Source organism: Mycteria americana, chromosome 4 (assembly GCF_035582795.1).
Source record: "Mycteria americana isolate JAX WOST 10 ecotype Jacksonville Zoo and Gardens chromosome 4, USCA_MyAme_1.0, whole genome shotgun sequence".
NCBI classification, from domain to species: Eukaryota; Metazoa; Chordata; class Aves; order Ciconiiformes; family Ciconiidae; genus Mycteria; species Mycteria americana.
In genome coordinates this window covers 10983784-11011346 of record NC_134368.1, presented here as the reverse complement: position 1 = coordinate 11011346, position 27563 = coordinate 10983784, and the positions used below count along the sequence as shown (strand labels likewise).

At 38.1% G+C, this 27563-nt stretch overlaps 1 protein-coding gene across 4 annotated transcripts in view; it reads right to left on the bottom strand.

The window, feature by feature from the left end:
* The window catches only part of FAM193A (family with sequence similarity 193 member A), an 83707-nt gene that overhangs the window by 18574 nt on the left and 37570 nt on the right, over window positions 1–27563 (bottom strand). For 3 of the 4 annotated variants that reach the window (XM_075499625.1, XM_075499626.1, XM_075499629.1), the window contains 11 exons: window positions 27128–27294; window positions 26669–26836; window positions 23469–23703; window positions 19983–20107; window positions 13674–13818; window positions 8117–8194; window positions 6395–6507; window positions 5998–6240; window positions 3811–3964; window positions 3532–3711; window positions 163–414 (listed from right to left, as the gene is read on the bottom strand). In XM_075499625.1, the coding sequence (XP_075355740.1) occupies window positions 163–414; window positions 3532–3711; window positions 3811–3964; window positions 5998–6240; window positions 6395–6507; window positions 8117–8194; window positions 13674–13818; window positions 19983–20107; window positions 23469–23703; window positions 26669–26836; window positions 27128–27294 (1860 nt within the window). The remainder of the gene's footprint in view (window positions 1–162; window positions 415–3531; window positions 3712–3810; window positions 3965–5997; window positions 6241–6394; window positions 6508–8116; window positions 8195–13673; window positions 13819–19982; window positions 20108–23468; window positions 23704–26668; window positions 26837–27127; window positions 27295–27563) is intronic. The other variant, XM_075499628.1, reaches the window with a different exon arrangement.

Below are 27563 nucleotides of genomic sequence, written 5' to 3'. Positions count from 1 at the left end.
CAGTTCTGAATCTGTCTTATTCCCTCCAAAAGGACTACTATAAACAGACCACAATTTAAAGCAACTTTCAAGGTTTCACTGATACTCAGTCATGCTGGTTTGTACAGGTGTACAGTATCTTTCCTTGGACCAGGATGCATCCATCTCCTTTGTCAGACTTACCTTATTGTGTGTAAAGGGAGAGGCTGTATACAAGGTGGGATGGATAAGTGGACGAGGCAGATGAGGAATTGTATGCAATGGTATATGTCCATGGATATGAGGATAAAGATGAAGTGCAGGATGTGCAGGTTTTTCAGGATTCATAAACTGGTGGCCAGCAGGCAAGCGTCCAGTTGCAAGTGCGGAGGCTGTTAGACCTGAGGCTTCTTGTTTGCAAACGTGACATTCACAAGCATTTGGACCTTGGTCAGCCTGTAAGAAAATAAAAAAAATAATATTTTTTTCAATCTACTCAACAGACAATAAAATCAGCTATTTCCCCCATCCTTTTTTCTTAGTAATCATTAATATTGTTTCATTTTCCATACATCAATTAATATTTTCAGAGCACCCACAGAATTCTTTCATCTAATACCAATGCAAAAACCTTGTAGTGAAGTAAAAGCACTATTGGAGGATCTTTATCTTAGTTAAGAAAAGAATGCCCTAAAAATTGACAGCATTTCAGACTATACAGATATTTAATGTCCACTATCAGTGACAAGCAAGATACTGATACAAATAATCAAGAACAGACAGGAATAGGAACCTTGACAGCATTTGATCATTACTAGGCAATTAATTACCCCACTATAAAAAAAAATAAAATTGGATTATTATTTTCCACAATTTTCCAAGCATATGGAAAACCAGTATGTGTAAAGAGTAGTAATAAGGGTTGATTAGCTGATAAAGTTGGAAGTAGTTCTGAGCTGCATTAGGCAAAGCACTGCTGGCATGTCAAGGGAGGTGATCTTTCCACTCTGCTCAGCACTAGTGAGACACATCTGGAGTTCTGGGTCCAGTTCTAGGCTCCCCAGTACAAAAGAGATGTGGACATACTGCAGTGAGTCCAGTGAAGGACCACAAAGATGATTTAGGCCTTGGAGCATGTGTCATACAAGGAGAGGCTGAGAGAGCTAGGACTGTTCAGCCTCAAGAGAGAAAACTCAGGTGGATCTTATCAGTGTGTGTTCCCTGACCAGGCGGGGAAGAGGAGAGTAAAGAGGACAGAGCCAGACTCCTCTCTCAGTGGTATCCCATGAAAGGACAAGAGGAAATGAGCACAGCCTGAAATACAGAAATTCCACTCAAGCTTAAAGCATTTGTTTATTTGTGAGAGTGGTTGAACACTGGAACATGTTACCCATAGCAGTTCTGGAGCCTCCATCCTTGGTGATACTCAAAACCCGACCAGACACACTGCTGAGAACCTTCTCTAGATGACTTTGCTTTGAACTTCAGGAGGGCTGGACTAGACTATCTGCAGATGTCCCTTCCAAACTCAACTATTCTGTGATCGTGTGAAGCAGACATTTCTCATGAAACATTTCATAATTGCATCAACCATGAGAAATCCATGCCCTGTTAGAACCTTTTACTGATCTCAAGGTATCATTAGCCTCTGTTGCCTCAAAAGGATTCAAGACTTTGGAAGAAAAGCATCCCAGGAAAGAGCAGCTCCATTTCCCTCTCTCAGCTCAGTACTTTTTCCTGCCACTGTCATCTGACATTTCAATGAAGATAATTTTACCAGAAGCAATACCAGGAACACTTCCCAATTGCTATTTTTCCCAGCAATGTGGCAGTACACATTTTTCCAAAAAGCAACATTAGATAACTTAGCTTTCTAGAAAAGAATTGACAGGTGGTATTCCTCTTCAATATGCCTTCCTCTCAGAAACAAATAACTCTTCATTATCACTTAAAAGCACTACAGCTTTTGACACAAGGTATATTTTAACAACCAAAGATTTCATAAACCAAATGCAATGATTGAATTAATTAGGTGTACAGAGAGGAAAAAACCAACTTCCTCATAAAAAATTAGTTTTATCAAGAAACCAATACTAACCTACTAACAAATGAAAATGGAAAAAAAGATGTCAAACAGTATGGTGAGATTCAAAATCCAATTCTGACCAACCTTTGGACACTGAGCATGAAAAAGAATCCAAAGAGGAATAAAGATACCGAGTAAACGAGCAGCCCCAACAGATAATGCCAAAAAATCTCAAATGCACATGACATGTACCAGTGAAATCAGTCACTTGAATGAAGTGTTACAAGGTAGATACTCAGCTCTGATTAGAAAATCAGGCTAAAAAAAAAAAGTCATTAAGAGTTCCTCAGAATAATTCCAAGAAAATTCTTTTTCCTCAAACAAAAAAGAGAAAGGTTAAATCCGCCTTTTTATCCTGCATTTTAGTTTGCTTCCCTAAGGCAAGCAGACTTACATAATCTCATTTGATTTTCCACAACAAATGCTGAATCTGTTCACCAAACTAGTTTGACAGAGGTCTCAGCTCATATAAGTATTATGCCATTGGTCAGCCAAACACAGAAAAAAAATCTCAACATACTTGCGGGAAGAAAAGTAGCTTAATACTCTTAACACATGAGAAAATACTCCCAGTGGAAGGCCTTAAAAACATCCTAACCACAGGGGAACATCTAATGGGAATTCCCACCTGACTGTTGTTTAAGCTCTCAAAGGTGCCCCCTCTGATGTGGATTCTTTTGTACAATAAGCAATAAAAGCGACTGGTATGTTCCCTCTCAAAGCAGCCAGCCCATGCTGTAGCTTCAGGGTAACTCAGATTAGAAAGCCACACAGTCACAAAGACAAGTCCACTGGATGCTTTGCTTTGGTGCTCAGCTGTTAAACCAAACACCACTACCTGCTGAGCAAATACTCTAGGCTTCGTTCTCTGGGTGGTTTGGTGACCTTACAATAAAGAGCTTAATAATCTTAAACTATTAAAAAAAAACCAAACCCAAAACAAAAACAACCCAACAACAATAAAAAAAAAAACCAGAACCAAAACAAACCATCAACTACCCCAAGACCCATGCCATAAGTCATGCAATGGATCTAACTACACATGGTTTCAACAGGGAAAGTTAGTCCTCAGATGTAATTATTAAGAAGTGCCTGTTAACTAAGTACTTATATAATTTCCTCCTCCTGCCCCGAATGAATTTCAAATAACTTAACACTAACATTTCAGAAAGACTAAGCTCAAACTTCCAAGCAGAAATGCTTCTTAGTTTCTGTTTCTCATTCATATGGGCAGGAATAAGCTTTTTTCCCCCTTTTACTGAAGCCACCTTCAATATAACTAACATATTTCAGATTTTGACTATAGGAAGATATTAGCCATAACAATGTACAATCAGCTGAAAAGTATTTTAGGTATCATACCTACCTACGGATAACTTAATACATTAAAAGTTAAATATTTAATTGAAGATGTAAATGTATTGTCATTCAAGCAGCCATATTTCAAAAGTTAATTTACTAAAAGGGTTTCTTTTAGATTACCATACCTGCTGACTGGGGTAAGAAGGTGGTGGACTATCCATTTTTGCTTCATCTTTCCTTAATGCCCTTTTTCCTAGAGACATTTCCTCCTTTTGAGTCCCTGGTGGTTCACCACTGCTCTCCCCATCCGCTTCTTCATCATCTGCTTCTGAGGAACTGCTGCTAGTACTGCTCACCTGAGGAGACTGGACAACATTAACTCATTAACATAGGGGTGAAGGACAGGCCTTTCTCCAGCGAGCACATCCAACTGCCAGAAAGATATGACACTGTAAATGCTGTACCTCATCTTTCAATGCCATGTTTTCACCTCCGCCATTTAGCTCACTGTGAATTCCATTCATGTTGGCTACCACCTCTGCATCATCGTAATTATTCAGTGGGTAGATATCAGCAAATTTTGCTGATAATGGCGCAACATCTTCGTCATCACTACCACTGAGGGGAAAAGAGGCTTAGATAAATCACAGTGCTCGGTAACCTCAGTTATTGTGAAAGCAGGTAGAATACCAAAATGAAATAACGTTGAGGGCATCACTTGTATAAATGTTCCAATTAGGAAGTAAAGGATTGTCTTCCAAGTTGTTTAACTGAACCTATTTTTTCAAGCAAATAAAATCAAGCAACTTGCCATATAATCCTACTGAATACAGTAGTTGCATGCCTGAACAACAGACTGGATCAAAAATAAGATTCTCTGCTATTTCTGTGTGAAATATTTTTCCATCACTGTTTTCTGACCAAGAATCTATCAAATTAACAATGACAGGACACAGATGACCTTTAATTTGATGAAAAAAAGCCTTATGCCAATGATTTCCTTCACAGAAAGTGTGAAGTGGAAAAAAGTACAATATAAAATTCAGGTTTTTCTGTACATTAAATATCAAACCAGCAACAGTAAGTAGGGAACATTGAACACATCACAGTAACTCAAATTTCTCAATAGCAATTAGTTCCTAGACAACCCCACATCTACGTGCTTTTCAGAACCTGCTCTAAAATACTTAATGGAAATTTTTTCTGTACCGACAGCTAGTAAAAGAACATGAATGTTTAATTACCCGCTCCAGGGAAGTGTTGCAAAGATTGGTTAGTTCATGTTTCTACAGTAATCCAGAGCTCTTAAAAGAGCTCTTAAACTGTGCACTTTATTTTTTTGCATTCCATGAGATACTGCGCCAAAATTTAATTACATGATGGCACCATTAGGCATATTTCAAATGTGCAATGAGGAAATAAAACACAGCAGATATTATGAGACATAAAATGGCCCTTCCCCAAGGAGCAGTGGTATTTCCCTAAAAATAGGCTTCTTACAGTAAATAATACTTGGATTCAACAGAACTAGCTTCTGAAGAGACAAATTGAACAATTCTGGACATTTCAGCACTAAAACTAATGAGAGTTTACAGAAATTGCAAACCACACAGTTAAGAATATGTAGCTAAACATACCACTACATAATCTGTTGTCAAGCGCTCCCCAAATGGGTTCAGAAACTAAAGTCCTGTTATGGAAGATTAAACTATTGATGGCAGTAGATGCAAAGGTAAACGTTTAAAGGAAATTGAACTTAGTGAAGTGATATTCATGAGAAACATCCCACACATCTGCACTGTCCTCGTTCATCACACCACATTAACACAGAATGCTAATGCCAATTCCCTTGACTGTACTGACAACAGGTATTTTGTTAGTGTTCCCACCAGTACTGAAGTCGGGTTTTTTTAAATATACCTTTAGAATATCACAGGACAGAGAAGACTGCTGGTTAGCTGTACCCTAACCACGTACAGAAGCCGGCCTACCAAGCAGTTTTGACCCTTCAGAATTATGGAAGCGGCAGAAGCCTACCATTAGACTAATGCCTCAAATCTGATGGTCATTGTGATCTGAATAAAATAAAGACGGTGGCAGATACTTCTGATAGGAACAATAATTTTTGATGCAAGACTTGAGTTAACACAACTTCAACAATCCTAAAAGCCTCCTAATAAAGGCTTTTTTGGAACTAAACCGATTCATATGAAATGGCCATCCCTCAAAAGTAAAGATCACCAGTTCCCTTGCTCAGTCTAATAAAATGCGACATTTTAAAATGATGCTCTAAAGTAGATCAGTATCTGATGTCCTTGTAATCTCAGCAGGAACGTACATACTACATACACTTTTAACAATACTGTTAAGTCAATGTCTCCAGAAATTTTTAAGAACTTCACAGGATTTTTTAAAAATTAATGTTTGCACAACATATAGCACTGGAGTTGTGGTCTCCTGAATACAGTACCATTACTAAATAATTTTCTGCGGCAAAATTAGCATTACATAATTGTAATAATTATAGTCAGCCAATGTATAGCCAATACATTAATAATAATAATAAATTATTATTATTAATAGTCAGCCAATGTAACTTGCCTGCTTAAGTTAATTCATTACAAAATTTTAAAACAGATAAAAGAACTTACAAAGTTGGTGCAGAACCATTATCTGCGAGGATCAGTCTGGGATGTTGCTGAATTGTAATAGGCGAGCTGGAACCTGATCCTGAACTTGCTGAAGACATACTGGGTGGGCGGATCTCAGATAGATAATCCGGAGCAGAATCAATTTGTAGTGGTAACTGGTTAATATGGATATCATCCGTTATAGGAGAATCCATGATGCCACACGTTAAAATGTGTGAAAGGCTGCAGTCATCACAAGTACATCTGTTCAAGAATTAAGATTACAGATTTTTATGACCTTGTTTAAGAAGCATTCATTTAAAGTAACCACACTCTTTGTTCCAGTAATGTATTTCCTTTTTCCTTCAACAAGAAATTAATGATTTATTATGATTTCATATTAAAAACATCAGCTCACCTTCTTCTATAATTACAGTTGGGACAGTCAGGCATGCTCAAACGTGATGACAGCATGTGTCTCATTGTGTCTGTGAAGTTGTTCTCCCCAGCTAGTGCTTTCTTGTTATTAAGCTGAAGTAAATTACAAAGGTAGTGTTTTAGTAGTGCAAGTCTTTCCATTAACAATTCAATGGCACATCATGATTAACAAATTACATAATCAAAAAGGGTTCTTTGGGCAAAATATTTTAAAAGCAGACTAATTCAGAATAATTTCATGAAGGTCGTGTTTTGATCATGAGTGAAAAAAGGAAGAAGTTAAAAAAGTTACAAACAACAAACATTTGGCACTGAAACTCTTCAAAGAAAGTATGTTTCTACTATGAAATAGTAAAGTGGCCAAGTCTGTCTCCTTGACTCATTTGTATGGGCATCTTGCATGGTATTTCTGCTGACGCACTCTGAACTTGAGCAGTTCTTGTCTTGTTTCATGGTATGCACAGAAGGACACTGCTGACAAGTGGAGAGAGAATGCAAACTCACCCTTAGCTTGCAAAACAGAATTAGGACTAATTCTGTAGCCACAACGGGATAGATTCAAGGAATGGAGCAGCTACCCAAAACAGGACTTGACTGCATTAGTGTCAAAATACAATCCAAATAACTTCCACCTAGCAGAGGCCTAATCCTGAAAGCACCTAATTTCATTAGATACCTACAAACCTTAGGTTAAACAAGGATGTGCCTAAGCTTCCACTTCTATAGATGCCCAGACCTGATCCTTACCTAAGCAGCCATGGGCTTACAGCTCACTTAAGCCCAATTAAGATCAAGGAAAAAGAGGATTCTTCCTCAAGTCCTCTGAGGAGCCCTGTATACCAGATGTTCTAAAGACATGGTTAACACAGGCTTATGTTCCTTAAAGGAAAAAGTACTTACTGATGACTGCTTTGAGACATTGCCAATTTAAGCTTAAGTTTATTAAAATGTACTGTCATACTCACTTCTCTGGCTCATGACTAGCATTTCTTTCTACACAGTGGTCCAGGAACGGAGAGGTTCCCCATTCAGTCTTGACTCTAGCCGAGTCACACTGTACTCTTATGGAAAGCATGATACATACTTGAACACTTCTAGGCTACAGAAGAAAGTATTGTGTCTTAAACAGCAGATAGTTTTATAATAAGGTAGGAACTTCTACTGGCTCCTCTCTGGCTACAGCTTAAAAAAGGCAGATAGTTCTGCTCAGCCTTTTCCCCACAACACAGATGTAGGAGCCATCTCCAGAGTCATAACAGATGCAATCATCTGCCCTGCCACCATGGTTCACCCTCCCCAGCTCTGCACACACAAGGGAATTTGTTACACTCTTGAACACAATATTCCCCATCACGTACATCAAGGCAGCTCCATGCTTAATGTATTGGCTGTTTTGGATCCCACTCTAAGGCAGCAAAAATTCCCCTTTTATTCTGTAAAGAATTTTAAACACCTGGTATTCAATCTTAAGACTATGGTACTTATGTTTTTACCTTGTAGTAACTGAGATTACATACTATTACATACTCTTCTTGGATCTTGCTTTTCTGTATTTTAGCTGACCAAACTTCATGCCTGGCATAGTTGCAGAATTAGATCATATAGGACTAGTACAATATACTACACCCATTTATTTGCATCTTATAAATATACATGAAGCATTAGTATACCTCAGTATGGTATTAAAAAAAAAAAATCCTACCTGCTCTTCAATAAAACGCCTCTGTTTAAAAAATTCCCAGTCTTCCTTTAGCATGCGTTGTTTTGTTTTCATTGCCATCTAAAACAGAATTTAAGGAAAACTTATTGATTCAATCATAGAAATCTTATGCTGTGGTCAATTGGTCTATCAGTTTCATTAAACCTAGCTCGTCTATACTATTTTGAAAGTACTTACATACTTAGTCAATATAAAGTGTATTTTATTTGCTAATCATTTGATTTGAGTCACTTAAATGTAAGATTTTATATTCATTTACACTATTTTTCAATCCGATTTTTCCACTGTCATTCCTTACGTTAATATTTCTTTTCATTAAATATTTTCATAGCATTTTCAATAAAATGTGATTAGCATTAAATCCTCAACATCTCAGATCCACTAAAATCCATTAAAGAAATAAAATCCATTAAGAGATACAGAACTTTCAGCGAGGCCTCAACACAGGCTCAAATGCAAACTCTGATGTACTGCATGTGGAACTAACCACCCAATCAGAGAGTCAAAAAAAATTAGAAGAGTAAACAAAATTAAGTAGTGACCTAGACTAACACTATTTACCACTTTTATGCCTCAATTTATTTCATGCCCATGATTTATCGAAGGCTGGAAAAATATTTTATAATTACTCATTCCTGAATCATATCACCATAAATGCACATAGAGCCCGTAACTTTTTGTACACAAATTTTTCTGCTTTAGTAAATAAATTCACTCTGACAGAATGCAAAAGCTTCCATGAATTTTAACACAGCAAAATGCAAGAACAAAGCTTCTCCTATTGTACCTTACAACATTTTAAGAGCACTAGGTAATCAGTGAGGAAAAACAATGATCTAGGTTGTTGTGGTTTAACCTGGCAGGCAGCTAAACACCACACAGCCATTTGCTCACTCCCCCGCAGTAGGATGGCAGAGGGAATTGGAACAAAAAAAAAAAAAAAAAAAAAAAAAAAAAAAAAGTAGAACTCGTGGGTTGAGGTAAAGACAATTTAATAGGACAGAAAAGAAAGGGAAAATTATAATAATAATAATTATAAAAGAGTATACAAAACAAGTGATGGACAACGCAATAGCTTACCACCTGCTGACTGATACTCAGCCATTTCCTGAGCAGTGGCCATACCCCACCGGATAACTCCCCCCAGTTTTTTTTGTTCAGCATGATGTCATATGGTACAGAATATCCCTTTGGCCAGTTTGGGTCAGCTGTCCTGGTTGTGTCCCCTCCCAGCTTCTTGTGCACCTCCAGCCTCCTCGCTGGCAGGGCAGTATGAGAAGCTGAAAAGTCCTTGACTTAGTGTAAGCACTGCTCAGCAACAACTAAAACATCAGTGTGGTATCAACATTATTCTCATACTAAGTCCAAAACACAGCACTATACCAGCTACCAGGAAGAAAATTAACTCTATCCCAGCTAAAACCAGGACACTAGGTTATCTTACAGTTCTTCTTTTCATTTACCCAAATAATAAAAGAAAAAATCTACCACCTTATAGAATATAACAAATCGCTTCATAAAGATATGTTAGTGAGCTGAAGTCCAGTAGGTTACACTACTAGCAATCTTTTTTTTTCCTCCAAAAGCATGCCTCCAGAAATTCTTACTTGATCAAAAGTTTAAAGTCTTACTATTAACATAAGTATTACTGCTATTATCATTATTTAACTTGGAAAAATGAAATTCTAAGCTGGGGATTTGAAACAGTATTAAGTGATAAAGTTTTGCCTAATGAATTGCTGAAACAATCAGCAGCATGTAATTCTAATTACTACTGGGGATTTTGATTTCCCTTGCTCCAGTGAGGTTACATTAACACCAAAAACTGAGTTTATCATGTGCATGTGTGGGTTTTTTTTTTAAAAAAAAAAGCATGTATGAAATATTCTTGAACCATTGGTACTATTTCTTTGACATACTAAAAGGTACTGCAGAGTCTGTGGCCAAAAACATCAGAGATGTCATCCTGGCTGTGCTACCAGCTTCTGAGTACCCTTGAGCTATATTTAAACATAGCAATACTCACTGGTTTAGGTGCTCTGCCACCTAGCTGAATCCTCACCATCAAAGACAGGCACCTACATTCACTATACATTGTAAGAGAAGACTTCAATGCCAAAGAATGAAGTTTAAAACAGCCAGTGCATTAACTGGGAGCTGCTTACTCAAGCCTGCCAAGAAACTGTCACAGAAAACAGCATGGTTTAAGCCTTGGTACTCTTGCATATTAATGGGAACAGGGGCTGAAGCTAAAGTTTTCCTACTTCCAACCTCGCAGCCTTTCCAACACCCCATGTCTGCAAGTGTCTTAAGTTATTAATTCCATAAATAATAGGAAATCACTTCTCTCCCCTCTTTCTTTTCCCCAATGAATATTTATTTCAGCAGAGCAAAGCAGCTGCAATACAAACCACATGATTCATGCCCAAGAATTCTGCTAGGGAGTGGGAGATAAAATTCAAATGTCATCAGAAGGAAAAATTTACACTTCACTTGCACATCTGCAATGAATATGCTATCACTGTTGCCCAATGGAGAAGAGAGGTCCACTACCACCCTCTTGCTTCCTCCCTGTTTATTTGAGGCCCATCAGACAAGACATGGTAAAGTCAGACAGGCAGATAAACAAGTATTTTTCCATTCTGAAATAATCATGAAACAAAACCAGCAGTTTGGTCAGAATTGACACATACCACTAGATCACCTGTGAGAACTCTGATGTTCATACATACATCATAGGATGCTTGTTGCTTCCAAATTTTAAACTCTGTATCAACTGTGAATAGTGCATTGAGCATCCCAAATTCCACCTGTGAATCTAATCTATTTTCCTAGACTGTTTCACTAGAAATAATAAAAATCCTCTTATCACAAACTCTCAGCACCCAAAAACAATTAGTGTTTCAACTATTTATACAACCACCATAAAGACAAAATCCAAAACAATTATGGCTGTACAATACTATTCTTTCTATTAAGTTGACCAGGACTGTAAAAAAAAAAAAAAAAAGTCGATCACACACGAATATGGAGAGACAAGAAGCTCGCCCAGCTCCACAAGAGCCCAGCGAAAAGGCATTCCTGTATTCCTTTCTTCTGTGGGAGCCAGCAGTAAAAAAAGGAAACACTTTCACACAAAGTACATGTGACTATCTAGCCAGTACTTATGGGAATGATCCAGATATAGTTAGGACCTCCTGAGTTAAGTGTAGTCTAAATTTGGTAAGAAAAACAGGATCTGGAGGTACAGGCTGCATACATTTAAACTCTCCTGTATTCCAGATACCCTAAATATCTTCCTCAGATTTTAACATGTGATGAACACAGGTACTGATATGAACGAATCCTTATTCTAAATTTTATTACAGCATACACACATCGTATAGCAGTGTATTAAGTTACATGTCTGTGCATGACACAGCTGTCTTACAGTCTTTAAAAAAATAAAAATGTAGTATTTGTATTGCCTGCAAAAGCTATTCACTTTTTTCCCCAAGGACAAGTAACATAACATACTGTAGTGGAGGGTCCATTAACTTTCTCTGCTGATGCCCTGTCTAAAATTTTGGGCATAGTTCCACAGTAGATAAACGAGGACCATTCTTAAGTTCTCCTCTGTGAGGGTCTGCGTGTTCTAACCCTTGATACACTAGCAATAAAGCCTCACAATTTTGTTAAGCCAAGAGGCAGAAAATAATGAACATGCATTCACTGTTAAGATCCACAGTTTCCATAGTAGCCAGGCTTTCTGATTTCTACCTTGTTCACAAAAATATCACTGCAAATTCAGGTAAGATGGTCATACTGAATGATGCATTTTTGATCAAGAGAGTATAACCACAGGTTATCACCAACATGGGGTTTAAGGCACAATTGTGAAAGTGTTTTTTCTACATATAAATACCAATATAAATATCAATATCTCCTTTAAAATTCGACGGTTTAAGTTTTAGAATTGTTTCCCCTACACACCCCCTTTGCAGGTTTTTTTGGTCATTAGGAAATAAGAAGTCATCATATTAAGTTTCCCCAAACAGCAGAAGGGTTTCTGTTTGCATGAGGATACAGGCTTCACTGAGAAGATAAAAAAAATGTTGTAAGACAGTACTTATGGCAGTTGCATGGTCATTTGATAGAGAGAAATACAGAAAAATCAGTTAAGAGTTGATTTTGAAGTGGTGCAGATCAACCAGTCAGAAGCCTGATATGAATGGAACTCTACAGAAATTCCATCTTTTGGAAAAGTAAGTGAATGATGAGAAGTGAACTAGGCTCCCTTTCTTACTGGAGAGAGAGTATCAGACAGCCACGACACCCTGACACCATGGGGAAAATGACTTCTAGTAGCACAAAATGTGAGATGATGAAATTTTACTGATCTGCCATCAAATATTTAGGTGCACAAAAGCAGCCAGACCAAGAGAAAACTTTGTAACTGATAGCTCACAGATGCAGACCCCAAATATAGAACAATCTCTAAAAATAAAATTATTTATGTCCTGTCTCCATCTTGAAGGTACTGGAATTAAAAGTTCACTTAAATCTTTATCACTGGGAACAGCTTCTGAAGGACATTTACAGTGTACTATAAGGCTTTAAAATACATTTGTTATCTATAGGAGTAACATAGCATTCCTAAATCTCAAATTGGATCTCCATATTCCTAATGCTCATAAAACTTCAAAATACAAGAAAAGTTCTATAAAATTCTGTATCTTCAACTATTTCAAGACATAGTCTTTCTTCTAGTGTACTTAAGATTGAACTATACAGTATTCAAAGCCTTATCCTGAGGTGTTTTAAAAAAATTCAAGTTCTTTGAACATGAGACAAAAATCACATGAGCAATTTTGGGAGAGTATAAACAACCACTTGCAAAATAAACAGCTATTTTTCAAAAAATTAAGCTCTTGACAATGTAGGAGTCGGCACAACAACATGATTATTTTCTGAAATGTAGCACAAACTCAGAAGAATCAGCTGTCAGAACATATACTTAATTAAAAAAGGATAACTTCAGAGGTCTCAAATATTTATGTAGTGAGACTCCGGAGTTCTGATTTTGACAGTGGTACAAAGGTCGTCATCACACTATGCAACATGCAATCGTTTTTAAAAGCAATCTCTTCCTCTGAGTTTCATTTAATGCAGTATTATTTTGGAAGCTTAGAGGGTTTTGTGGGGTATGTTTTTTTTTTTTTTTCCCTTTTCCTAGTGACATCTACAAAAGAAAGTTTCAGATTACTGTGCTATGGGCAATTTACAGGCTAAAGTATTAAAAAATGTTCAAAGACCATCTCTAAACAATGGCACAACAGTCTGCTTCAACAATTTGAAGATGTTTCTGTACAATCACCATTATGTATTGGTATGTTAGTGTTCTTTTATATTCTGAAAGACTGACATCAATTAAAAAAGTTACATTTTGTTGTTTCAAAGCTCTGGATAAAAATATCAAAGAAACTCTTCACTGGAGGTACAGCCTTGCATGGGCTGCTCCCTACATAATCAGTCTTGAGACTGTTTACGTGATTCTTACCTGTTCATCAACATAATCATCTATTCTTTTCTGGCATTCAAGCCATGCTTCAGCAACTTGACCCATTTCCTGTTCCAGCTGATGATACCTTTGTAGCAAGGTACTATACATATCTTCACTACAGGAATCGTGTGTTGTTCCAAGCCTAAAAGTTCAAATAGCACTTGTTATAGAAGAGACATTTCACTGAAAAATCACGCTTTTAAGTTCTGCCAGCCAAAAAAGTGTTGTTAAAGTGCAGTTATTGATACACCTAGGCCCACACAGCTGCTTGTATCCCAAAACTGAGTATTTTTAGTAATTTTTCAAAAAATATCCAACAACTGCTTGTTCCAATGTTCTGTAACCAACAATAGCAAGAATGTGGGAAGTGCAACATTTCTAGAGCCTCATTCCCACTAGCAACCAGATGTCAAACCTACTGAGCCGTATTTATTCAAATTTTGTTGCTTGATATATTTATCCTTCCAAATTCTATGGGCTAAATATACATGTTGACTACTTACTGAAGAGCTATATAGTAAAAATAAAGCCAGAAGCTTGTTCATCAGAACTCTCATGATCAATGCTAAAAAGATTACTAGATGAGTTGGAGTTCCAGCTGGGAAAAGTGCTGTAGAATGAGGCAAGTGAGATAATTTGGTTGCATGCAGTTATCTACTACCACTCGAGTGGCATCAGGTTCAAGATGTAGTTATGCCGTTCACTAATGACTGTCTCTGTAAGGAGCCCCAGAAATAGGAGACAGATTTACCTTCCTTTCTAGTACTACATTTTTGTACAGCAAATTCCTTTAAAAAAAACTCTCATAGGGCATATCATCACAATGATTCCTAAGTAAATAAGCAAACTCCTGAAATCTTGACTTCAGAAATAAATAAAAAGACAAAATTCTATTCAATAATGTGTGTTTAAAGCACACTGAATTGTAATGACCTGTAAACTGACGCAAATAAACTGAAGCTTTTCCACATTTGTCCTACTCAGTAATTAAGAGAAAACTGGTTGGTAGTTAATTAGGCACAGAGGTTGTGTGGTGAGTCAAAGCCAGTACCAAAAAACAAAATTCAAGCATCTCGAAACTTGACATTTAAGCCCAGTTCCAGCATTTCAGGGAGGTGTGTTACAGATTTCCATTGCAACAGGATGCTAACCCAACTTAAGAACTATAGTCCCGCCTATCACCTGGCAAAGAACTGAGCCTTTAACATGGCCATTCCGTATAATGAAGAGCTGAGCAAACAGACAACTCAGTAAGCATTAAGTTACAGCTCTTAGCATGACTCTGCCAATAAATTCAATTTTATTTTATTTTGTTGTTTTTGCCCAGAACCTGCAACACAACCACTTTAGAAGGGTGCATAAGCAATTCTGCACATTAAACACTTGGGAAGTCCATGCTTGGTAGAGTACAAAAAGCAGTTTAAAGGGATACGGTGACTTTAGGGTACAACACTTCCTCGCTATCAGTGCAAACACTGTCAATTCCCGTTACTAGATCACTATTTACTACTTTTCTCAAAGCCTCTGTTTCTGGTATTATGCAATTATGTGAAATTCTGATCCCTACTGTACAGAAGTCAAGAATTTGTTCTCATAACTACTGCTAAGTAGTACTATTCTTTCAAACACTAGCTGTGCACAAAATCTTTTTAAAATACGCTCTCAAGTTAGAAGCAAAAGAACTTCATTTTTAAAAATTTAGATCAGCAATGCAACAGCATTTACGCTTTCAATTTTTGTTGTGACTCTTGAATAAAGGTTAACATGCTACTAGTAAATACACTTTCACTCCCAAGGCAAGTACAAAGCAACAGTCTAGGTAACATTTCAGCCCTGTAAACAGAGGTAGAATATATTCCTGGATTGCAGTAAAAAAGGTAGTAAAAAGCATCACACATACATAAAACTTAACAAGAATTGCTTACTTTACAGTAACTGAATCTTCCAAGGCATACCTGTTGACATAGATCCTACTGTATGCCTGCGTATCTTCATCAGGAACACAGAATTTTTTAGCATTTAACTGAAGCTGTGTATATACACTGAACACTGTCCATCCCATACAGGGAAAGTAAAGAGGACAGAAAAGCCCCAGGTATCAGTTAGTTACTTAATTACCACACCCCAATAAAGCAGTCCATTGAACATAGGAGGCATGTCAGTGGTTGCATGTAATCAAAAGCATCTTAACCCAAGAAAGATATTTAACATCTAAGAAACCTTTCATATAGACACCTTCATCAGGAAGCACTAGTCACTCACCTATGAAAGGACTGCACTTCCTTAAATACTGATTATGAAAACACAGCCTTATGAAATAAGGGGGAGGAAACACGGTGACCAAGGATGAGGAAAAGGCTGAGGTACTTAATGCCTTCTTTGCCTCAGTCTTTATTAGCAGGGCCGAATGTTCTATGGGTACCCAGCCCCTGGAGTTGGAAGATAGGGATGGGGACCAGACTGGAGCCCCCATTATCCAGGGGGAAATGGTGAGTGACCTGCTGCACCACTTAGACACTCACAAGTCTATGGGGCCTGATGAGATCCACCCGAGAGTGTTGAAGGAGCTGGCAGATGTGCTCACCAAGCCCCTTTCCATCATTTACCAGCAGTCCTGGCTAACTGGGGAAGTCCCTGCTGACTGGAGATTAGCGAATGTGACACCCATCTTCAAGAAGGGCCGGAAGGAGGACCCGGGGAACTACAGGCCTGTTAGCCTGACCTCGGTGCCGGGGAAGCTGATGGAGCAGATCATCCTGAGTGCTATCACACGGCATGTAGAGAATAACCAAGGGATCAAGCCCAGCCAGCATGGGTTCAGGAAAGGCAGGTCCTGCTTGACCAACCTGATCTCCTTCTACGACAAGGTGACCTGCCTAGTGGATGAGGGAAAGGCTGTGGATGTTGTCTATCTAGACTTCAGTAAAGCCTTCGACACAGTTTCCCACAGCATTCTCCTGGAGAAACTGGCTGCTCATGGCTTGGACGGGTGTACTCTTCGCTGGGTAAAGAACTGGCTGGACGGCCGGGCCCAAAGAGTGGTGGTGAATGGAGTTTACTCCGGTTGGCGGCCGGTCACAAGCGGTGTTCCCCAGGGCTCGGTGTTGGGGCCAGTTCTGTTTAACATCTTTACCAATGATCTGGACGAAGGGATCGAGTGTACTCTCAGTAAGTTTGCAGACGACACCAAGTTGTGTGGGAGTGTTGATCTGCTGGAGGGTAGGAAGGCTCTGCAGAGGGACCTGGACAGGCTGGATCGATGGGCTGGGGTGAATTGTATGAGGTTTAACAAGGCCAAGTGCAAGGTCCTGCACTTGGGCCACAGCAACCCCATGCAACGCTACAGGCTTGGGGAAGAGTGGCTGGAAAGCTGCCTGGCAGAGAAGGACCTGGGGGTGTTGGTTGACAGCAGCCTGAATATGAGCCAGCAGTGTGCCCAGGCGGCCAAGAAGGCCAATGGCATCCTGGCCTGTATCAAAAATAGCGTGGCCAGCAGGACTAGGGAAGTGATTGTGCCCCTGTACTCGGCACTGGTGAGGCCGCACCTCGAATCCTGTGTTCAGTTTTGGGCCCCCCACTACAAGAGGGATATTGAGGTACTGGAGCGTGTACAGAGAAGGGCAACGAAGCTGGTGAAGGGTCTGGAGCACAAGTCTGATGAGGAGCGGCTGAGGGAGCTGGGACCGTTTAGCCTGGAGAAAAGGAGGCTGAGGGGAGACCTCATCGCTCTCTACAACTACCTGAAAGGAGGTTGTAGAGAGGTGGGGGTCGGTCTCTTCTCCCAGGTAACAAGTGACAGGACAAGAGGAAATGGCCTCAAGTTGCACCAGGGGAGGTTTAGACTGGATATTAGGAAATTTTTCTTCAGCGAGAGGGTTATCAAGCATTGGAACAGACTGCCCAGGGAAGTGGTTGAGTCGCCATCCCTGGAGGTATTTAAAGGACGTTTGGATGAGGTACTTAGAGACATGGTGTAGTGGTGGTTTTTGGCAGTGTTAGGTTTATGGTTGGACTCGATGATCTTAAAGGTCTTTTCCAACCTATATGATTCTGTGATTCTGTGATTCTGTGAAATGCTGTGTCTGATCTAGAAGCCCTGCTGATTAATCATCCCTTGATAAGAATATGGACAGCTCTTGTAGCTCGTCTGCAGAGGAGTGTGCCTCCTAAACAAACCAGAGGTGTTGACTAGGTAGCAGAACAAGATATAACACATTAAGACCCTTGTAGTTTACCCTGAGTAGATGACCAGTCCTGTGAAATACTGACACAGCTGATCTCATATCAGCTAGTAACCTCCATCCCCACGAGACTGCTATGTTTAAACCTCCCTAATTGAACATCTTTTCTAGTCTGACATCTGATAAGCATCCTTGGAACTAATCACAGCACATCAACTATATGTTTTGAAAAAGCCAGAGATGCACAAAAGATTTAGTGATTTAAATAAGGGATGAGAGAAAGGGTGAGCACCCAAAATCTAAGTGAAGCTGAGATGCCAAAACGCCGTTTCACATTTCTTGTTCAGGAAGAGAAAACAGCAAGGCCAATGCTCTTTTGTAAAGAAACTCTGGCAACATCTTCTCTACTGCAAGCAAATGATTCTCTGCTGACCAAATGATCAGGGGACTAGGCTGATCCCTGCTTCTCCATGTGAGGCCTCTCTGATGGAACATTCCTCCACCATTTCCCAATAGAAGGCAGATTATCATCCAGAAAAATTTCTCAGGAAAGGCTACCTAATTCTCTTACTTCGAGACCCAGAGAACTCAGTAGTAAAATCCTGGGAGTCCATGAAAACAGAAGTAATCTATGTTTACCAAAGAAAAACAAAATGTACACTATATAATCTAAAAACCCTGGAACAGAAAGCTTGTGCTGAACCTCTCCTTTCAAAAAGGCTCATGTGAATCAATTTAGGCAAAACCACAGTTTATGTGAAACACCCTTAAAGCTATCTAGCGAACACAGATGTACTGGAAAAAGAAACTCCTGCAGGAAGAGATTCTGACTTCATCATATTTAAACCTTGAAGGTAGCTGTCACTACAGTGAAGTTCTGCAGAGAAACACCTTCTGTTGCTCAGACTTTAATTACAGTAGCAACTGCAGGTAAGTGAAAACAATCAAATGCTTTTGTCAAGAAGTGACCATAAGCTTCACTAAGACCATTTCTCATCTCTGCAGATGAAGGTAATATAAAGTCTTGATATAGCCAGGATTGCTGGAGCAAGAGATGCAGAGAAGCCTTGTCAGAAAGCATGGAGATGACTGAGGGATACAGTGTCAGTGACAGTGGTACTGGGAAGTCAAACACAGATCACTGGGAAGATATGCGATTGAACAACACATTATTGAACACAGCAACAGAATTACCTGCCGGGGGAGAGGGGGTGGGTGGGGGAGGGAAAGAAAAAAAGGCTTTCACTACCAACCCAGTTTCATGCAAACCAATTAGACAAGTTATTCTGAGGGACTTTAGACTTCTTGTTGAGCCTGGTGACAATTAAGCTTTCTTGTCTTTTCTTGCTTTCGTTTCTAGTATCTACTAGCAAAAGGAGAACTCATCAGAAATTTCTTTATTCACTGTGAGCAACATCTTGTGACACTTAACCAAACTGCTCTTGTACCATGGAAAAAATACCCAAGACAATACCTTTAAAACACATGTATACAGAGCATAAATACCTTCCATCAGAAACAAGATTGAGAGGTCAACACAAACCATCCATGACTGTACTTTAAAAGTGTTCAGACCAAGGATAAAGAATAAAATTTCTATGAATTAATTCCTCTTCCCTAAAAAACCCAAACACTTTGCAGGTACACAAGTTACAAGCAGAGCAACCTTGCTAACAAAATATACCTTCAGACCTACAAGCAAGGGATTTTGTTTCTTTTGCTTTCTCCAATGAAAAGATTGCTTAAAACTCCAAATTAAGTTATTTGTGCATTGTGAGAAGCATGAAGGCATTGAAGCTTTAATTTGCTTGTAGAGCTGTAAAGACAGTAGCAATCCCTGATGACAAGTGAAAACAGTACTGTTCAGTCATACCGTCAGCATTTTCATAAGATGCTGTCATTTTACTAGGTAACCTACAAGTAAGCAGATTAGGGTAGTAATTCTTCTGATAAGCAAGTTATGACAGCAGCCTGCTCAACAACACTGTTTTCAAGACAGATCAACAAGGATTTTTACCTATTAAACTGTAGAAGCAGCAGAGAAATTTTTTTTTTGTAGATGTTGTGGTTGCAAACATGGGTTTTGATTTCTCCTTTAAATTACAAAAGAAAAGTTAAACTCTACCTGAGCTGTGACACCAACGTTGGCAAGCTATTCTGCAGAAGTGGCTCAGAAAATACCAGATTTTCAAACAGATGCTTATTGTGCAGTTCCCATGTCACCTGAAATTTCTTCAAATGTTCATTTTCCTATAATGAAAAAACAACCAGAAATAAGCGGGGGCAGGGGAAAGAAGAGGTAGTTTCTGTCCAAGGCAAGATTTTTTTTTTTTTAATCTGGTTTCCAGCCTACAGGTTGGATTGCCCAGCTCAGATCTTACCTAGTTTTAACACCCAGAAACTCAGAATTTAAGTAATTCTTTAATGACTTAAATAACCATAGCGTCATTCCTTGTTTTTCTAAATTGTCATGGATTGGGAAAAAAAAGGAAAAAAAAAAATTTGACTATGTTGTTGAAAGCTTCCATTCATTTCTGCACTGAATGATGTCTTATGATCTGAACCAGTTATTCTCAGGTTTTCTTGTCAAACAATTGTCTATCTCTGATTATTTTTCAGATTGTCTATTTCAGTTTTCAGTTGTCTATTTCAGTTGTCTACTTCAGTTTTCAGATTGTCTATTTCAGTTTTTCAGTTTATTTTTCAGTTGTCTATTTCTGATTATTTATTTCTCTAGTAACTTATCTAGTAACAGACACATATATGATGGCAAGCTATAATCATTATTCAAAAGTGACGTAAATCAAGTAAACAGTTCTCTCTAAGTACAGCTTCAAAAATGAAGTTTTCTGAATAGACGAGACTAACAGCTTACTTCTCTAGTAAGCATATGTTTTTCTATTTGAGGTTATTTAATACATAATTGTATATAATTTCAAGGTCTAAAACTTAAATCTATTATTATCAAAACATATGAATCAAAGACAGGTGTAATATTTTTTCAAGTCAGTAAGTTTTCCAAAATATAGCCAGCAGTACACACGTTTTCTATACCAGGATTCTCCCCCACAGCAAAATCAAATGCAAGCGTTGTGGCTATCAGATCAGCAAGTGAGCCCTATGCACTATAACCTTGAGTACCCAGAAATACCAGAATACTCCAGAATTTCAAAGTTTTGTTAAGCATAGTAGGTTAAAAACCAAATACATATTTATATCAGACCTAAATGCAAGACTATCAGTATTCAAAAAAATAATCAAGTTTGGCGTTTTATTATTATTTAAGAAGGGTAGGTGTTTTTTTTCCCCCGAATTGCACGACACACGTACCCTTTCACTTTGAATATTATGTCTTTAAAATATTTAAAATTTCTATAAATTGCTAATAATTTCTTAAGGGTCAAAACTCAGAAAGGTTGCTTTCCTAAGCAATTTCCATATTATGCTGTGAACAAAGCAGTCACTTATCTACAAAACCTTGTATATCAGATTGCGCTGAGTATGATGTTTCTCACAAAGAAATACCAGGTGAGTTTTCCCTTCTAGTCTGCTATACTGCATACTCGAGGACGCTTTCCAGCTTGCTCTCAGTATAATCTGTCATTCCCTGGTGGGGCACAAGGCTTTAGTTCCTGCTCTTGAACTTTGCTAGTTAGCTGGATTCCTTTCAAAGGAAGGACAACTTTTCATAATTTCATTGAGAAATTAGTTCCTCACAGGTGGAGGTTCAAGGCATTATATGCCTTTACGTAGCATGCTATGTGCAAAGGTTTTTCCTTTAAAAGGAAGGCTGCACTAAGTTTAGGGATCTTGAATGCCTTTTATGTATTTCAGCTGAAAAGATTCGTTCTTCCATAGTGCACTGTTATCTTGAGAGAAAACAACCATGCACACTGAAAAGGCTAGTGACCCTACTACTTGTATTGAAAGCTGTGACATACTACTCCATTTAATAAAAAGGTTATTTAATAAATCTAAGAAATGTATGATGAGACAGTATCCTACATTCATTCTCACATTTCAGTTTCTGAATGTCACAGCTTAGTTTTCAGTACTTACTGGGCAGCAGAAGGAAAAGGATAAGAAAAGTCTGGGGTATTTTGTGTTTCCTTATGCTTTGTTTTTCAAAAGAGAATAGGAATTTTATTTTGCTTTGAATTTTGTCAGAAAAGGGGTAGATTAGGGAGTTCAAGCATCTTCTGTCTCTTCATGGCCATTATCTCAATCTCTCATACCTGCTAAGTTTTCATGATCATAGTTCACAATAACCACCAGGGAAAAAAATATTAAAATATTATTTTCTTATCAGCTGTATAATTCTGGCAGTAATAGTTCATTATTGGTGGATCTACTTTGAGAAAGCTAACATTTGTACAGTAATCCATCTGCTTTTCAGCTGAACAAATTTCTAAGTTCCAACGCAAGTCAACCTGAAGAGCAATCTTCTCCCAAGCACCTTGTTAGAGACTTGATGACTATTAAAAGCAGCCAATAAACTGGAGATAGCAGTTGACCTCACAACTGTATCTAAGCGATAAAGCTGGGGAAGACAATACAGACAACAGCAAATACAGAGCATTAACAGAAAAAAGCATCAGATATGCCCAAGTTTCTTAATAGAAATATCTTCCTGCTTTACCAATTCAATTTTACTAACAGCCCTGCCTCAGTAATGACACTCTGCTTCCCCCTCCGTTTTATATCCTTCTCACCTGTGGCCATCATAGTCTTGTTACTGCCTATTCTTTTCCTCTCTTTAGATACCTAGACACTCACTTTCAGCTAATTGGCAATAAAATCCAAATTTACCAGTTTATCCACTTTTTTTTTCGCTTGTGCAAAGTTTACACAAGAAAAGGGATGTACAGTATAAGGACATTAACAAAGGATGTACAGGAAAGTATTATTAACAAAACAGGATTAATAGCCTTCTCGGCCTTAAAACAAATAGAATTACAGAATTTGTTTACTGTATTACTCACTCATGATGGAGAGTTACTCAAGAAGGTATTTTTAAGGCTATTGTTTATTTTCTACCTAACAATATAATCCCAAGTCTAACATCACAATCAGTTGACAAAAAAAGCATTTAAGAAAGAATAAGAACTTTAGAAATAATAAATAACATAGCAGATTAATTCCAAGGCAAGAGATCACCATTTCAAGTAGCCATTCTTGCTTATAAGTGAAAAGAAAAATTGAACATTGAAACAATCTAAGTCAGTGCTACACATAAAAGTTTGTATCCTTTAAACATGGTTGTCAAGAGACCATGAAAGAGTAACAGAGAAGTTTAATACATTTTCAAAGGCATTATCTAAAATTTTGTAGATCTGCCTAAAGATTAGTTTCAGAATAAGTGCCACAAACAGCATCCCACCTTTTTCTTTACAAACAAAAGGCAATTTCATCAATTCACTGTAAGAGATGGTTCATCTACACTTCTGAAGAATTAAATTTGCATTTTCAAAATATCCCTGTCTCCAAGCATGCATACACAAAAAAACCTTACGTTTTACAAACCACAGAAGACACCTGAAAGAGCCCAGAACAGCTCTGCTAGCATTACCCCTAGCAAGTAAAAGCATAAAAGTTATTTTTTCAGTCTTACCAGAGTAACTAGAAAGGCGCTGATTGTACATGCTGCCTGACAGAGTGCACTGTATTCTTCAAGTAGGAGTGAGATGAACTGATGTGCCTGTGGTGGCCCTTGTATTGCTAACGTTGATGCCACTTTAGATCCCAGTGACAAGTGTCTGAGCAGACGAACCTTCATTTCAAGCACATATTCTCTAGCTTGCTGTTCCAACCGTTGGTAAAGCTGATATGGATCTCTTTCACAAAGCCTGTATTTTTAGAATATTTGTGACAAAAAAAAAAACCAACCAAAAAACAACAAACCACACATGTAATCAACAATTTTTTCTTTCCTAAAAATATTTACCAGTTACCATCATCGTCATTCAAAAAGAAACAATGGCTAGGGTTTACAGAACTACCTGAAATCTGGGAGAACACAGTCCAGTTCCCTATTTTTACACTGTGGAACTGAGGTCCTGTGTGGCTTTAGGACTAGGATGCCTGCACACCTGAGGAACAAATTAATTTAGGACCTCAGTATTTCACTTGGACTTGTGTGCTAAAAAACCTTTACTCAATTTGCATACAACCACACAGACACTTAGACTCTTCAGACAAGCTTCTTCACAACTTCTCCATCTTCTTATATACAGCCCTAATAAATGTCCCAGTTGGAACAGCCAGACCTAGGCCCAATTAATATTCTGTAGAAGGACAGGCCTTTAATTCAAGCCATTGAAGGAGCTTGACCTGTTAGGCAGCCAGAACATGCCTAAATACATACTAATCAGACTGGACTCAGTGACTGCTTTGGGGGACCCTTCTGTTGTTGAGCTGAACTGAAAGAAGACATTTCATACAATTACCAAACTTTTAAGACACTCATTCATGAAACTTCTTCTCACCTTCATTGAGAGTTTCTTACCCCAAGTTGCAGATCTCCTGTACAAGGACATTTTTTGCACCTTTTATTAAAGCTGTGCCACTGCATAGCAGAGGTGTGGGATTCACAAGGCCACAAAGAATGTCCCTCAAGGAACATGACTTAGGGCACTCTACTATGGTAGCACCTAGGCTGCAATCATTATAAATAACTGGTGTATTTTTTTCCTCTTTTTATTTTTTTTTTTTAATCTAGAATAGGGACCAGAATTTGGGACTCATTTGTTCCAGGGAAGCACACTAACATTGAAGCTCCAGAACTATACTGTCCTCCATGCACTCTATTCAGCCACTCAATACCTGCAAGACTTGTCACTGTAAGACACAGCTTCAAAGAGGGTCAGGGCTTCCTGCTAAGGATAGCATACAGCTGGCTAGGTCTGATACTCTCCTGGAAGTGAGGCATGGGTTTGAACCACCTCACACAGAAGAAAACTGAACACGATGGCTGCTTTGAAGCACTTTAGAGTGAAATCACACTATTTAAAGTCCTGTGCATGGAGTTTAAGCACTTGTCTCAGGTTTTTTTACAGCACAGGGAGATAGAGAAGAAGAAAGGGATTAGGTAAGTACTTAAGTCAGATGAATAAAAGTCTGCTGCTATCTAGTCCCTGCTCTTCCCTCATACTCACAAAATAGAGTACTATCATATTGCCATAAAGTGCTCCAACATACAATAGGGACAGTACTTGGCACGACTACTTTGTTCAAGTAAGACAACCAGACAGTCCGTTTCTTGCCAGCTGTGTCTAACAGAGATGAGCATGGAATTAGGAATTTCTGCCTTTTAAACATAGATTTACTTGGCCACAGCATGATCTTTGGCATGCTACCTACACAGTTTGTTTGGGGGTTTTTTGTTTTGGTTGGTTGGTTTTGTTTGTTTTGGTTTTACACTTTCAATACCTACATTGACTAGCTTTGTTAAAAAATTTTGCATGATATTAGCACCACTGACTGGACACACGGGTGTCTGCTCAAACACAGTATCCTAATTTTATTTCATACTTTGGAGGCCATAAGGAACTCAAGTGAAGAATAATCATATTGACATTTAAGGTTTCCTTCTTTGAGATCCTGTTCCTGCCTTTGTATTTTAATAATCTCTCTCAAAAGTGAAAAACAGTTCTAGAGAAATCAAAGCTCCTAAGTACAAAAGAAAGGTACACAGTATGTGTTCCAATTTCCAAAATTTTTCCATTAAAGAGAAACTGCATAAAAATCAACAACCATTTTAGCTGTGATTCAGTGTTAATTACCTAAACACTATGCAACATTTAAGCACCTTTGATTTCAAAACCTATGTTGCATGTTTTAATCACTTAAATAAACAAAGTGTGACTAATAGGGAGGCATGCTATATTACTCTACTTTTACACAACTCATGTTCAAAACCAAACACTCAGTTTTTATATAACAGAAGTGCAATAAGCTTATTTAATTATCTATTAAGGCTGACTCAGAAGTATAGTCATATAAAGAGCAATGCTAGATGACTATAATCTTTCAAGTTTCTTTACCTCGCCAGAATTTAGCTTCAACTAGAAACTCCATATAAGAACTACAGTTTATCAGACTAGTCAGACCTTAGTATATTAAGTATGTACAGAACCAAGGAGAGCAACTATTCCTTGACCACACATTCAGTTAGACAGAAACTGAGATGAACCTCCTGGAGCACTTTAAGAACAGCTACACTATTCTCAAAAGGAAAAAACCACAACTGAGGATCTCATTAAGCGCACTTTCAGCTTCACACCTAGAAAAGCTAGAATTCCAACTTCTGAGATAAGAAAGAAGTTCTCAGAATCCATCTCATCTAGTGATCAATGGCCAATTTTTATTTTTTATTTTTTTTTAAAAAAGTCTCTTCTAGCTGCTACAACTAGAGTAAGATGCAAGCAGTATTATAACTCAGGCTAGTTCAATAAGGTAAGAATTTAATGTGGGGCAATTCAAACTAAACAGTGTCTTATTCATAATAATCACCTCAAGGTCTTTTGAAGAATAAGATTTTGGGACCCTTCTGTAATTATATATTAATATTCCTATTGCAAACAGCACACAAATTTAATAGCTTCCCATGCATTCAATCTAGCATTTAAAAATCCTGCATGAAATAGAATTGACTGTTCTGACTTTTCATTCTAGTGGAGAGGCAATCATTCCAAGCAACCAGACTTACAGTTGGTAAATAACGTTCTACTAAAAAACAATATTCCAAATTACTTAAAAACTAATTTTAAAAATCCTCTTAGCAATTAATAGATATTTTTCAAAGTTCTATACCTATCCACCAGCTCTTTCATTCCTTCTTTATCTGGTACCAAAGATTGGTCTTGGTCATCTGCCAACGGGGTCCCAGCTTGGCGATATATACACCGAACCATGTATCTTACTTCTGACCAGTAATTTTGAAGCTGCTGAGGTTCACGTTCAGGCTCTGCTGAATTTTCTCTGCAAATAATGACAACAATAATTACTCTCTATTTGTATATTGCATAAGTGTATTGATTCCTACTATTCTGAAGATGCTCTTCAGGAAAAACAGCATGCATCTGAAAATGCCTAAAATACAGTACATGCCTAAAATGAAGTACAAAATTGGAAAAAAGCTGCCATCCGTAAGTTACTGTTATTGTCAGATAGCCTGTTTAAGAGTTTAAGCATACACCAACAAATAAGCTACAACACTGCCGACAGTCTGACTACAGGCACCACGCTGTTGAGTTAGAATTTGGTTCTTACCTGCGCTCATTACAGGCCTCACAGTTGCATGCTATGTCTGAAGGAGAGGAATTGCTAAGATCTGCAGCAGGCACTGTCTGTGCACCAACAGTTATTCTTCCTCCTCCTACAGATTCCTGCTGTGATCCACTGTTTCCGAGAGGCATGTGCAAAAGGAAATCTTGGCCCTGAAAGGAAAAAAAAAACACAGGTAGCCTTCAGTTTGTAAGGTAGAAGTCTGAAGTGTTAATAGGTAGGCAAATACTAATGTGGCAATTCTTAGCGCTGAATGTATTTTGGGAGGACACTCAACCAGGCATAAAAAATTTACCTTCAAAAAGCCTAATAAATGCAAGAGATGGACTGAGAAAACCAATGATATAAACATAGTTTCATTTCTAATAACCAAAGTATGTTGGTTATAATTATCACCTTTATGTACTCCAGCATAAACAAT